The following is a 15241-nucleotide window of genomic DNA, read 5'->3' as shown; positions in this document are numbered from 1 at the left end:
ATCACAATTACAAAGCCGTAAGATGTTCCAAATTTATATAGGTGGTTGGTCTTCATATCATTAATAGGTTTACTCAAACAACTGTATCATGGAAAAGAAACAGTCCACACTATGGGATGTTATTTCAGGGCCTGTCGGTTATTACTCAAGAGAGACATTGGGCACAATTGGGTGAGCACTGCTGACATTAGTGCTCCTTTGTGTATATTGTTCTTTCTTTCACAGAATGCTTCCTATGGACTCATTTGTGAGAGCACCAAAACTCATCATGGCACAGCTTTCACAGTGCAGCTTTACAAATTGGGTAACCAACATTATCAGCACCTCATATACAGGCAAGTGAGTTTTAATCATTTACTGGCATCTCTTCCCTTGCAGGTGGCTGGTGTACCTGTTGCCATTAACTGGCTTGTTATTAACTGTCAGCAACTTGTCTGTCCCAGCCTCGCAGCTGTAGACGTAGTAGCCAATAATATCCTGAGTGTTCTTGGGTTCCTCCCACTGCAGCAACACTGACGTGTCTGTGTCCCTGTAGGCCACAATGCCATGTGCAGGAGGAGGCAGTGCTGACAGAGAAGCAGAAAAAATATTTTATGCACCTTAAACATAGTTCATATCATTTACCTGTATTTGTACGTCTCTCTCTCCCTTGTGTGTGTGCTCTTACAGTCATATAAACCACACATTTGCAGCAGTATAGGAGGTCAACTCTGCTGTATTTCTTAATGTGAGGCAGAGGTCTTATACCATATGAAAATAGACATTGTATGGTGTTGTTTCTAGTTGAAACCATAGTTCAGGAACATGTTTCTAAACCACTGCCACCCATAAGTAACGGGTGCATTTATTGAAATAAAATCTTTAATTCACTTCTTTTGGGAAAAAAAAACTAACACCACAATTGTAATATACAGTATATTTGAATCAACTCTGAAAACTAAGGCCGGACAAGCTGAATGCACCAATAGAAAAAGAACAATAAATTAGCTTTTAGTACATTTTAATTAAACAATACTGAGCACTTGGGAATTCCGAAGGGTGTAAATGCACATGTTTAATTCCTCTTTAAATATTGATGCAGGGGTGAGACATTCTGGTCTGGAGGGCCAGTCAGGTGTAAGTTGGAATGAAAAACTACAAACACACTGGCCCTTTGGGACCAGGACTAGACCACTCTGTATTAAACTCCTGGAAAGGCACAAAGCCAACACAAAATAACCGCAGAATCCAAATTGTCTGGCAGCGAGGCAATTATTTTGCACAATACCCTATTTCAGTTTAATAACTATGCAAATGACTCAATGTGCACGGTTCAGGAAGCTGTAACTTAGACAATAAGGTCCGAAGTTAGAATTGTGCTCTTTAAGGTCACTTTTACAGCCCTGGGGTGAGGTTGGAGCACACATCAACAGAATTGTGCGAAGATTAAAACCCACTGAGGCAACATCACTGTGACACACCAGAACTAAATGCACAGTATGTCGCAGAGTGTCCTCAGCAGAGGTAACTCAGCATCACAGAGAGAGACATTTGGCAACGCCTTCCCTGGTTTAGACACTCCTAGAAGCTGTGGTGTCATCTGTAGTGGAGAGGGTCAACGTGGACTGTGCTCTCAGGAGGACTATGACACAAGAGGCTGGACATTCAGTGAAACAACTAGTAACGTTGCCGAGGTATGTATGAGGAACAGGAGTGAAGCCATCACCAGTTTCACAGCTGGCGCCTCTGGAGAGGCAACCATCCATCCTCAGCATTTATCAGGTGTACCAGGGTTGTGGATATTTGAGCTGCCAGCTCTATCAAGGACGATGCCAGGCATACATTTTTGTACTCTGGAACGTACAAGGCATGTTCCAGAGCTTCATAACCCTGGAAGAAGCTGAAAGCTAATTTACTGAGGGCTTGCTCAATATCTGTTACGGAGCTAATGTCATTATGCACTTCAGCTCAAAAAATGTACCGAGTGACTGGGCTGTCTTCTTGTACACCTCACCAACCCCAACCCTTTCTGGCAGGTCAATACGGTCAGTGACCATCATTGTGCAACTGTAGCTATGGCACTGGCTGACCAGTTCCAAGAAGAATGACGGCTGTGTGGTGATGCAGGCTGGACCACAGCTCAGGATTACTCTACAGCAACCCATGTTGGAAGAGGATGAGTACATTTTGTGGAGAGTTTGCAGTGGAAGTGCTAGGCAAAATCATAACATCTCATTTTCAACACCTTTTCCTTCTAGGTGCCTGCCCTGTACCAGCATTTACTCTTCATGCACTTACTGTACTTTTCAATGCTGTTGGCATAGTTCAACAATGTCAGAGAGCTTATGTGGAAGTGGGGTGCAGAAAGCACTCTCACTCCCATGGTCCCCATCTTAGCTACCACATATCCTGCCATCACTCCCTCAATGTGGCAACACACTGCAAGGAGCTGTTCAGCATGGCTGTCACAACAGCATGACAAAGACTATGTCCAGAAAGTGCATCACACCTTCTGCCTCATACCCTCAACAGCACAGACTGATCGAGGACTCAGGCACATCCTCCTCTGACGTGCCCACTGTCTTTAGCCACTCACCGTTCAGCGAGCCTTACTGCACGACTCTGATGTTCAAGGCTCTCTAAACGACGGTACCGCAAGAGTAACTTTAAGGAGTTACAACAGAGTCCCTGCCCAGAACAGGCACATCCTGCTTGTCAGCGGAGAAGGGGTTTCAGAGCCCTTACCAGTTTTTTCCTTCAGCGAGATGGGTTCGCTGCAGTCAGACGGGTCACTGACTCCGTACTTATTGACCGATCGGACGCGAAAGAGGTAGGAGCGTCCTTTCTGGAGGTCAAACACAGGGAACCTCGGAGAGTTCACAGGAATATCCAAGTTTGACATCATCCAGCTGTTGCTGCCCACTACTGACTGAAGAAGACAGGGTACAAGTCACGCATTCTTGTCTTAGTGAATTTGGTTTTAGAGTCTGTAAAAGTAACATGTTTTCATGCAACAATTTAAACTATATTTTTACTGGTTCATAGAGAAATATTGCGGAGCATTTTGACAAATTTCTTAATTACTTCTTTAATTTATTTCTCTACACAAATCACTGAGGTACTTTAGACAACTTTAGGTTCAGTCAGTTCATATCTCACCTACTGTATACTGGTTTATAGCTTTTCCAGCGGTCTGCTTGTTCTGGAGGGGATCCAATTGTGTTTATGGATACGTATACATAACAAAATGATTGCAAATTGTATTATCCCTTATACTTTAAATCAAGTATTACTATTTATTTTTCTGTGTAAGTGTGAAATTTGCTCATAACCTTACAGAATTTACACCGAATTGTGGACTCAAACAACTCAAGCCTTCAATGGTCGACCCCACTGTTGCAGGGAATTGTTGCAGTCAGCACATGACAGAGTGGGAAGATGGCGTTCAAGGAAAAGTGCTCGGGGAAAAGTGAGTGGAGTTCCAGCCATCATGGCACTGTGCACCTGCTCTATGTAGTAGGAGAGATGCTCCCTGCCCCGCGGGTCTGGTTCGGCCCAGCTCAGTATGACGTAGCTCTCACTGCTCTCACTGGCATGCACTCCAGTGGGTGGTAAGGGAACAAGAATGTCCGCTGTGAAGGACAAAGGAGACTCTGAAGTTTCAGTCGGTCGAGGAAAACAGCCTCTCGCAGGATCTTCTTCTTTTTCACAGCCTTAGTCCCAGACTGTCCTGGGGTCAGCTGCTTTGGTTGCTCTTCTCCACTTGTCTCTGTCGAGCACATCTTCTTTACTCACTTCACATACCTCCATATCTTTTCTCACACAATCTATCCATCTCTTTCTAGGCCTGCCTCTTCCCCTGTTGCCTTCCACCTCAAATTCCATTACCCTCTTTGTTACTTCCTCAACGTCCCTCCTCATGATATGTCCATACAGGATGTTATGTAATATCAATAAGGTTAAGCAGCATTTTAAAGAGATCACTTCTTATTTCCAGTAGAGGTTTGATAATGGCCTGTAATGATTGGCAGAATGCAAAGAATTATAGCTGATGCTTTAATGTCCAGATTTCTTGCTGTCTCTCTGATTGAACCTTAACAATAATAATTACAATTAGAAAACGAACGTAAACAATTAAGGAAATGTTTGTATTGAAGGCAACCTGCAGAGGCTCGGGGAGACCATGATCTACTGCAGTCGTCTTATAATGGGACCTCAGTGTTAATTCTCAGCAAAAGAGTGTAAAAAGATTCAATAAACACAGGCACAGCCAAGACCTAAACCAGGACCCCTCAGCCTCCCTTAAAATGATCAAACAGCCAAACTACAAAAGGCCCAAAAATTAAAATGGCACATCTTTTTTTTTTACTAGGAAAAAGCAGCACAAGAAACTATCAGGCGTTCCATCTTCTCCTATTATCTGTAGCCGAGGCTTTGTTCCCAGGTTCTGCATATTGTATATAATTGAACCATAATAGAACATTTTTAAAATTGAGTTTGTGAATTTAATTAAGAAAATCGTTACCTTCAAGTTCATCCTTAGTAATAATTATCTCCTTTCCTTTATCCAGCTTCACTACTGTAAGATAAAATTGCACACAGTGAGGAGCAGTCTGGGTTACTGGTGAATTACAAAGGTCTGTTCTGCAAAAAAAGAATTCTCTAGTATTAGAGACAGATATTATTCACTGGGCAGGTTAATAATGGTGCATTCTCGAGTGCTTTCTCTTTGTGAATAATCTTTTTCCCTTTTGAAAATATCAGATTTTTTTGTAATGTCCTTTACACGCATTGTTTAAATCATGCTACAACTGAACAAAATACCTTATAAAGGGAAACGGGCTACATCCATGTATTTATGATATGGTGGAAGATCTGAACACCTACATTTCCCCACAGGTCTTACCTCAGCTGGAATGTGAATTACATTTGCTTGCCTTTATATTCCCCCAGGACCACAATTCCCTTACCTCTGGTCAAGCCAAGATGTCTTCCAGTAAGAAAACAGGTAAGAGAAAGAAATCCCTAGGAGAATCAATGAGGTAGCGTTTCTTTGGAAGAGTTGAATGAGGAAGGACCGACAGACGGCCAATGGGATCAAATCAGTTTCCTGAGGTGGTATACTGGCGTGTGTAGAATTTCTTGTCACAGCTGCTTGAAGTGCAGGCAGGTATAGGGGATGCGTGGGCTTACCCATGATCCTGCTAGCCTCGGCGGGGTCTGTCATCGTCACAGGATTGCTGCTCTTGGAGGGTCGACCAATTCCGGCCTTGTTCACCGCTCTTACCCTGAACAGGTAGGTCTTGCCGTCCAAGAGGCCAAAGACTGGGTACCGGCAGAACTTGTGAGGGGTCTCATTGCACTGCACCCACTCTCCAGTCGCTACGTCACACCTGGAGACAAACAAAGAGCTGACAGCCTCAAGACACAACCGTGACGTCTGTGAGAATGGGGTCCTTTCTGGGGTACGTCTATGCTTTTATATCACACAATATCATGAGCTCTATTGTCTTCGCCTTCTTTACTGCAGTGGACATGGTGATGACAGTGATGACACCAAAGAAGGCTTCCAGATTCTTCAGATCAAGGGTGGATAAAGGGAGTATTTTCCATAAGCTTTGTTAGTTGAATGTGTTTTCAGATATCCTTTCCAGCAGCAGTCATAAACGATACTCCAATTGCTGAGTTGAAGTGGAGTCCCAGGAACAGGCCATCCAGAATATAATCTGGAAGTTCTAAACAGTGTTCAATGCACTACTGTATGGAAAGTTCTTGTTCATCTGGAGAACATGTGAGTTAAAGGAGGAAAGAAAGTGTAAGAAAGAAGTTAAAAAATACTTTCCTTCAGCTCCGAACCTTAAAACCCACCAGACCTCAACGCTTACTGTTCTGATTGATGGAAATATTCCATTTCCTGGTCTGGTGGGTTAAGGGCAGTAAGACCATATTAAAAACACAAATCAACTGCAGGTTACAGAAGGGACAGACATGATCACAGAGATGGGTGGGGGTGAGCGAAAGCAACAAAACAAAATCAACACCAACAAATCGAGATGTAAGAGCTGAAGAGGACACGGTCATTTTTTACAAGAGAACATTTCTCAGCTGGTTTTCCATTAAAAAGCCAACTTGTATTTCTAAGGTTATTACAGATATCTTTCTATCTTAAGTATCCAGTGGAAGATCCTGGGTCCTTACTATCCAAAGCAAACATACTCCATATAATGAGGCACTTTAGAGTTCTGTAGCATTCCCAACTGTATTCAAAATAAAATGACAACAAATTTTCTCAAAAATATCCAGCACCAACCTAGAGTCACTCAAACAAGAGGCTTTCCTCCTCTTCCTTCGTTTGTTCTCCCAGTTTGTTCTGAAGTGCCCTTATATACACTTCAAGCCTACATGTGATAGTGTAACCCTTTTCATGGGATAGTTGGATTCACGCTCATCACTGAAGATGCAACGAAAAGGAAAACATTTGGTATAGTTGATAGCTTGTCAACTTTACTGTACTTTTTACGTTTGAGCCACTACTTCCAGCCAGTCCCAGAGAAATTAATATAAAGGTTGTTGCATAAAATAATGCTTCTAAATTTCAATTACTTGTAAAGAACTGTAATATTTAATTATTTAAGTCTGTACTATAGACAAATAATATTTAAAAAAGTAAGGCCTTAAGTAAGGGCCTAGTAAGGCCTTAGTTATACTTGATGGCCTACAGTTAAGTGTTATTTTCAGTCATTATCTCCACCTTCTGTAAAAACAGCCTAAGAGCATTTTTTCTACTCCAAACGAGCCCCGGTGGGGCTCATTAACATTTTTTCTTTTTAATTATCTGAGTATCAGAATACAGTTTGAAGAAAATTTGGCAAGAATATCAAAATTTGGGCAAGAAAGGCTCTTTTGACCTATAGCTAGGTTTTGGTACATGTGGGAGTATGAAATAAGATACCCATTTTGGTCTATGAAGTAATGGCTGTGTGAGATACTGGGACTAGTTGCCTAATCTTATTTGTAATATTTCTTATGTTCTTACTTTTACCTTTTTATTCTTGTGTAACTGCTTTCAAAAACTGACCAAGTTACATATTAGAATTAGATCTCAAGAGTGGTGAGTCAGTGTGTGGGCTGCAAAAAGAACAAGCACAGAGTAGCTGTTGACATTTTCTGCACTTGCGTGCTTGTGTTTGGGTCCTACCAGCTTAAGCAGATGCATCTGCAAACTGTCAACGTAGAATGTTGGAAATGTTATGTGTCAGTCAGTTAACGTGAAGTGGTAGTAGTTTTTTTTTCTCAGTGTTTCGTAATTTAGTTTTGTGGCAGGACTTGATCCTTGGCTGGCAGAGGCACTATCCAGCTTTTAGAGAAGAAGAAGATTTATCTATAGGGAAATTTGTTATGGCACAGAACAGTAGGCGGTTCCCAGTGTTCTCATTCAGACAGCAAATTGAATAAAATAAATGGTGCCTGTTGGTGGCATGGTTGTGCAGATGTAAGTATTAGGGCCTCACAGCAATGGGACCCTGGGTTCAATTTTGGACCTGTGTTTCATGTGTGTTTCCTCCAGGTGCTCCAGTTTTCTTCCACATTTACTGGTAGATGAAGAGGCTTCTGTGAAAATCAGCCCTGGAGAGAGTGTGTGTGTTTGCCCAGTGATGGATTGGTGTCCTGTTGTTTCCTGTCTTGCACTGATTGCTGCTTGCTGGGATAGGATCTACTGTAGCTCACCTGCAACCCTGAATTGGAAGAAGTGGTTAGAAAATGGATGGATGGAATATTTGCCTGATTGGTGCATTCAAGTTCACAATTTCATCGTTATGCTATACGGGAGATTGAGGGCTAAATAATCACATTGGTTCAATATTTTAATAAAACCTTCAGCTGCTTATTCCTGGTCATGGCAGCTCAGAGCCAATCTCAGAAGCATAGAGAAAAATATGGGAGTAGGATATTAGGACCTTGGAGGGACACCAGCAAATCACAGGGCACTTGAGCACAAAGGGGACAATTCAGAAACCGTAGTCTACCTAGACAGCAAGTCTTTGAACAATGGGAGGCCCATCTGGGGTTAACATACAAGCTCCACCTAGTGGAGAAAAATTGACCCATGCTGGAACTGAATTCAGGAACCGAGAGGAGTAAGAAAGCAGCTCTGATTATTGTGCTTCGGTGCCACTCTTGCATCAAACAGCATGAGAAAATTCTAATTAAATCACTAAACGTTGATTGAACCTACATCCTGAAAGCCATTCTGGCTATTCATCTAATCCTAGCTGTTGGAAGAGTCACAGCTTTTGATGCTGATGCTGCTGTCCTCCAGCTACCCTCTGGGTACCAAGATGGTACACGTCACATTTATTTACCATGTTGAATATAATAAGAAAGAAAAATGTGAAAAACAGTACGGATGGAATACATGTGTATAAAGTAGGGAGATAACAAGTAAGAGGAAGTGATTATAATGGTTCTATGGGTGCGATATGCAGGGGACTGATAGTGATCCTGACAGAAAAGCATTAGCGCACTAGCAGTTCAGCCTGGTATGATGCCATGACCTGGGGCTAGGCAGGGAGCCAGGGAGCTGGAGAGTTTTTGATAGTTCGTCAACTTTACAGTACTTTTTACGTTTGCTGTTGAAACCTGATAACACACACTTTCGCAAATACTCATTTTGACATCTCAACTGTATTTTGCATGTACAGTCTTACAAAGTCGATTTTCGAACTGCACATCACCTTTAAGACTGGGTGACACTACGCACAGTGGAACCCAGTGCAAATTAAAACGACGTACAGCTCAGTCACTGAGTAAAGTAGTAAAGTCACAAGTACTTTAAAGATTATTATTATGTGTTATATTCTTATACCCATCCATTGATTTTCTAATCACTTTTCATCTAATCACTTCGGTACTGCGGGAGAGCTGGAGCCTATCCCAGCAAGCAATGGGTGTAAGGAGGGGTACACCCAGGATGGGACACCAGTCCATCGCAGAAGTATTATATTATTATTATATTAAAAGAGGAAACATTCAACACCCAGAAAATGACAGGATAAGAAGATAGTCAGAGAGATACAGAGGAAGATGCAGAAGCAAGGCAGAGAACAGAGAGAGATGTGTACCAGGTGAGAGAACCTTGTCCTGGTCTTGAAAACCAGATTCTAACTCAGCATTTGAACCTTGTTTAAGAGAGCTTTATGTTCTGTTATTTAAGGAAAATGATTTCATGGAGGAATCCCCAGGCTAAAGATGTTCTCCCCTAGTTGGTGATACGTTTGTAGAATAGGGAGATAAACTCCCATTCACTTAGGGACATCGTGGTTTATAGAAAGGGAGAATCGTATTCTGTTAATTGAGGGAGCAAGGTTTATCTCTGTTGTTGGCCTGTGTAGGTATTATATACAGTAGCATTTCCCTTCAGGGTTTGCAGTCTGGGTTTTCATAGGTCTCTGTGACACCTTGCTTATGTAAATAGTATATGATTTATGTTGTATGTGTGCAACATTGTGCATTGTCTAGTTGTGTTAGTGTTAAAAAAATGTTTATGCTAGTTTGCCTCTCATTTATCACTCTTTTGCTAAAGCTGTGCAAGAGAATAAAAACTAAGGTGCATTAAACTGTTCCAACCACATAGGTATATTTTTTACATTTCGATATTTGACATTTGATGGTTAATAATTATTTATTTTAATAATTGTTTATCTGACTCTATTTTACATTTTCTTAACCCCTACTTATAGCAATATTTTCCATTTTCATGTGTAATTGTTTACTTAAGAGAAAAACAAGCCACTAAATAAACTACTGAAACTTTATCTGAGTGAGTGCTTTCAGCACATTTTAAGAGAAGAAATATATCCTGTTTCTGCTAGAATGTTTATGTGAGACATAAACAGATAAATATTTGCACCCTGGTAGGCTGTTATTGGGAGTAAATAAATTCAGGCTGGGTTTAAGATGGCTTGATATTGGCAGTGATAAATATAAGTTCTTCTGGATAAAAAAAGCCTTCCGAGTGTGCTACTGTGTTGCCAGGCAACGGGTCAGGACACACTACTAGCGGTATATACTCTTTTTCCTGCTTATCAGATTATTTTTTATGAAGGTTTTATCTGGAAGTTTCTGCTAGTTGCCATCCCATTTTTACTTCTGGCAACACTCCAAGCAGATATTAGACAATTTATATAGAGAGTCATTCAGAACCACCTGACTTTGAACTTCCTTCCACTGCTTGGATCAGATGACGTTGACCTGAAAGGAGTTGTGTTGTGTAAATGGCTATAAAGTAACATAACTGAAAGTAAAGCAGTTCAAGGAGGTGTCTCATGATTACATATCAATTGCTTTAAAATTATTTTAATTTATAAAGTCAGTTTTCTTTCTTTTTGCAGCAGATGGGATTTTTTAAAAATAGGAGAGTGAATTAATGGGGAATGAAAAGGGTGTCTATCACCTGTATTCAGAGAAGGGGCACGCTCTCTGTTCGGGTGTCCTCATGCAAAGGGATCCTCAGAACTCCTCTCCACCAGTAATTGTGGATGTTTAGAAATCCAATCTCTAAACATGTTTTCTTTTCCTGTGAATACCAGATTCTATTATATAAATTAATATATATAAAAGACATTTGGAGGGTTTATTCTCAGCTCAGACATGCTTGAAATCCAGAAATGACTGGTCACACTTTGGTTACGGAACATGAAAAGTATAAGGGTAATAAGTCCATTATCCTATTATCCAGTTTTTAATGAACTCTGTATGAAAAAAACTAACATTACCACCAATTATGCATATACGCTCTTGGATAGGGCCTTCTCAAATGGTGTCCTGCTGCACAGTCAATTTCTTTTTTGATTAACTTAATCTGAAAGAAATTCTGGGTTGTAAAAATTCTTCAACTGATACTGACAAATTCATTAAAACATTAAAAAAACAGAAAAAAATAGTAATCACCTAAAATCCTACAGCATCTCCTAGATCATATTCTTTAGCATGTGTGCTTGGAATTTCATGAGAACTGGCTACCATATTGGGAAGTGTAGAAAGGTACATTATAACTCAGCTGTGAAGGTCACATCCATCTCCCTGGACTCTCAGACCGTGCAGATGGCAAATCAGGCAGGAGACCTTCACTTTCCTCTGTGCAGGCCTGGCAGAGCCAGACAATAGAAATGAGACTCACAGTCAGAGAAACATCTGTCAAGCACTGGAGCCGGTCTGGTTTGAATTAAGGCCAATTCTATGATCATCTGTTTCTGTTTTTAAGGAAAGCTTATTTGTGTCTTAACTGTGTCTCAGGTTATAATAAAGTGATCCCAAGGAATCTGCCTTCATTTGTAGTGTAGTGAAAATATCTTATTTCATAAACTCCTTTTTAAATGTGGAATCTCTAATTTGGAACCCAATTGTTTCAGTGCCTTTCTTTCCAGCAATGGCTCCTGTACCCTCATTACAGGAATAAAAAGGACCAATAAACAATCCTCATCCACAATACCACCCTTGAGGAAAAAATCATTTGGGCTCTATGCAAACTCTACAGTGCCTCCCCCTCTGACTGGGGGAGAGATGCATTTCAAACTGACATCATTCCTAGCCTCTCATGTGACCAATATGTTTTAGGAGTCACCGATTTGCTGAGGACTTTGGACAATGAACAAACCTTACCTGGCATGGTTCTGGGTGTGACTGTTTACGGAATCTCACTTACTGGCCACTAGTGACATGACCCAGGTTAAACTGGTGAGGTCTGGGCCATAGGTCTCAGCCTGCTCTGTTCACAATCACCTTTTCTAGATTTAACCCTTAGGAATCCTCTACAGACATTAGATCTTGCTTTTTTTAAAAGAGAAAATGGTTTTGAAACTCATGGGACTTCCTTATCCTGCAATAGTTTAATACAATGGTCCCAATGTGTTGAACACACATGACACCATACTGATAATCTGACTATGAATTAGCAGTAGTGATGTCAAGTGTTTCACTTTTGCTTGTACTGCTTGTGTGTTTGAAAGCCGTTGTAGCCAGACCTGAGTTCTTGTGAGTGAATGCTGTAGGTTCCCAGCTTAGTTTGCAGCTGTGCGACAGCAGAATGTATGGGAATAGAAAGAACTGCTCTTAAAGCGACCTGACTGAAAGTGGAATACCATGTTAAGAATATCTGCTCAATTCATGCATATTAAACTGGAATTTGTTTCAGTCACAGATCTCAAACTAATGTACATTTATGGTTATTACTGATTTATTTGGCTGAGGCTAGTTTTCTTTGCAAACACCTGGGTTTGTTGGAACAGCCTGGGCAAAGCATCTTAATGAAGGGTACAAAAGCAGTGTGTCTGCCTGGGACTTGAACCCACAGCACTCAGATCAGGCCTCTATACACTCAACACACCTGTGCACTGCTGCTCAACATGTGACCTGTTAAAAGAACAGCCTCTTCTCATTTATAAATGTGATTTTATAATTACCGGAGTAGCAGGCTGGAGTGTGACACCTGAAGAAAGCTCCACAGTCGAAACATTGTACCTCTTCTATTTCATTTCCGCACGGAATAAACCTTTACCTGGTTCCTTGGTTCGTTCAACAGAAAATACAAGCTACTTTCAAATCGGCACTGGCCACGCTGGAAGTTATCACAGTTCAAAGCAGACTGATCCACACTGGGTGGCTGTGTAGTCAAAAGAAGGAGATTCTCCTACCTATCAATATAATAACCAAACACAGGGCCTCCACCATCTGCACTTGGCGGTGTCCAGGTCACAAGCACATAATCCTTGTGCACGTCACTGCACTCCACACCGAGAGGGGACCCTGGCGCTCCGACTACAGCTGCTGCTGCGTCTGTTAAGGAAATAAATAAGGGATAAGGAGCTGAGTGGCTTCCTGCCTGCCGTTAATAACCGGAAAATCTGCTGATGCCAAACTTGCCAGCACGAGAAGGCATCTTTTCAGGAGTTCCTTATTAGAGAGATGGATCTTTTCAGGGGTCACCACATGGCTCTGTGTCCATGTGGCTATCCAGCAATTCCTCAGCACTCCCTCTCATTCTCACACATTATTCAGCAGGTGCAGATCACTTTGCCTGCTTCTTCAAAGATTTGGATTGCCGACAGCAAACCTGCTAATATAGCAAGCAACAACAGAGCAAAGCTGAGCTCTGTAATTACAACTTCTGGCAAAAATGGAAGCTGAGATTTGAAAAGATAGAGAATCTTTTAAAAGCACTTATTACTAACATTAAGATCTAAATCTTGTTTAAAATTGGCGTGAGAGAGCAGATTTCACGCACGATTCACCAAGACTGACTACTGGAAGATGGAACCTCACAGTGGTTGGCAGTAATAATAAGTGCTTTCAGGCATAGCCTGAGAAAGAAGTCAAGAAGTGATGAGTGTGTTCCAAAAAATCATGTAAAACATAAACCTCTTTCCTCAAAAGTGCAAAATTGGGGTAGGATCTTTTCAATTGGTTCAGCAGTATATACAGGTAGGTGTTGTAAACATTCTATTGCTATATGTATATAATGTATATATTAAAACAAAGAGTTGCACAAATCCTAGATATATCTTTAATATAAACTCAAATTGTGCAGAAACCTTATTCTTATCACCTTCAAATGTGGAATACAGGGTATATCTATATTCTTCTTCTTTATGTTAAACAAAGAAGACATGAGGATGACTTGTAAATTATATCAGTGTTCTTTTTCATGTTTTGAAATTGAATAAACCATGTAAATAACAGTAACAAACCAGTTTTAATCTCAGGTTAGACCACTGGGGAAGAAGTATAAATACTCAATAGACTGAAATAAATTACTGCACATTCCATACAAGGTTACTAGAGCAATCACCAATACCCGTAGATGAGCTGAATTCTCTCATAAAACAACAAATGACAAAGGTGGTGTAATGCTTCAGGAGTAGATTAATAATGTCTTGGTTAAGATATGCATTGAGGTGTAATACTTCCTGACTTCATATACATATGTTAAGAACTAGGGAAACAATTACAGATAATTGTTGTGTAAGGGATACATAAAGACACAGGTTTGATATTTGGTCCCTGCCCAGACAGGATCTGCCTCAGTGGCCCAAGGATGGACCAAGCTGCGGTGGATAGGTTTGAAACACCAAGGCTGCTCCATCCTTAGCTGATTAGGTACTATTCCATTTACTCCTTGAAAATATGGTTACATGTACTGTAGATCCTTTAGACCACTCTTGATGGGAGGACCTACTCCATAACTTGTAGGCAAAGACTTCATCATCAGCAGAGGAGTGTTTTTCATGCTTTGAACACCCTTTAGGAAGTGGACTGGTTTTCTCTGGAATCTGACCTGGGAATAGTGATCTGTGCAGCTTTATCGACCAATCGCGACCAACCATAAGCAGCCGATTCTCCCACCTTTAACATATATGTATGCGCTGTGTTCCTTGACTCCACTCGCAGCAGGCAGGCAGATGGTGTAGACACCTTCATGCTCTTTGTACATCTCCTTCACTGTCAGAGTCGTTGCACTAGGTCCGGTGTTGATCTCAATTCCCTCGGATTCTTTGAGTGGGACCCCTAGAGAGCAAAAGAAAACACGGAACGTTTGGGTAACTTGGGAAATCTCCTATTCAAGCCGAAAGCCATGTTTTGAGCCCACAAACTCGTGTTAGAAAAGCAGTCAAGATCACTAAAGCGCTAGAGATTCTCTGCTAATGGCAGGTAATGGCCATCGTTATCCAAGTGCCACGGATAAAATTACAGGAGTGTTTAACTCTCAGTTAAGTGAAGAATTTTCTTATTTCTGAAATGACTACCTGAACAAGGCCATGGCAGCCAAAATCACTCTCTCACAATCTTTTCCAATTGATTATATGTCACAATTCTAAGATAAACGAAGGACATCTCACTGTTGCATTTTACACATTATTGGAAAATAAAATAAATGGGAATTTCAACACTGGAAAATACGATTTTCCCCAGCCTCTAACTCATAATGAGAATAGCAATGTATAGTATTCATTAGAGAAAAGAATGGCTGGCAAAAGTAGGCAATGTCAACTAATATATTTTTATTGCCTTCTAGCTTCCACAATAACTGCACTGCTGTCACAGTCCATGTAAAAGAATAAACTGCTTTGTTTTCTTGAAAGCCTTTAGTTTCCTGGGTCTGTGTCATATTTAATGTTTACTGATTTCGTCAGTGCATTCGATCAAGATTTCAGTCCAATCTGTCCAGGCTACCATCACTGACTTTATGATGATAGATGTTTAGACT

The 15241-nt window shown here is 40.9% G+C and overlaps 1 protein-coding gene across 2 annotated transcripts in view; it reads right to left on the bottom strand.

Annotated features, from left to right (window-relative positions):
* Positions 1–15241, bottom strand: part of myom3 (myomesin 3) — a 92653-nt gene that overhangs the window by 33030 nt on the left and 44382 nt on the right. For both annotated transcript variants that reach the window (XM_088932007.1, XM_088932006.1), the window contains 7 exons: positions 14380–14541; positions 12672–12813; positions 5173–5372; positions 4505–4558; positions 3484–3611; positions 2725–2908; positions 392–566 (listed from right to left, as the gene is read on the bottom strand). In XM_088932007.1, the coding sequence (XP_088788133.1) occupies positions 392–566; positions 2725–2908; positions 3484–3611; positions 4505–4558; positions 5173–5372; positions 12672–12813; positions 14380–14541 (1045 nt within the window). The remainder of the gene's footprint in view (positions 1–391; positions 567–2724; positions 2909–3483; positions 3612–4504; positions 4559–5172; positions 5373–12671; positions 12814–14379; positions 14542–15241) is intronic.

The sequence above is a fragment of the Atractosteus spatula genome, chromosome 14 (genome assembly GCF_055471065.1).
Source record: "Atractosteus spatula isolate fAtrSpa1 chromosome 14, fAtrSpa1.hap1, whole genome shotgun sequence".
Lineage (NCBI taxonomy): Eukaryota > Metazoa > Chordata > Actinopteri > Semionotiformes > Lepisosteidae > Atractosteus > Atractosteus spatula.
This window is presented reverse-complemented; position numbering and strand designations above follow the sequence as displayed.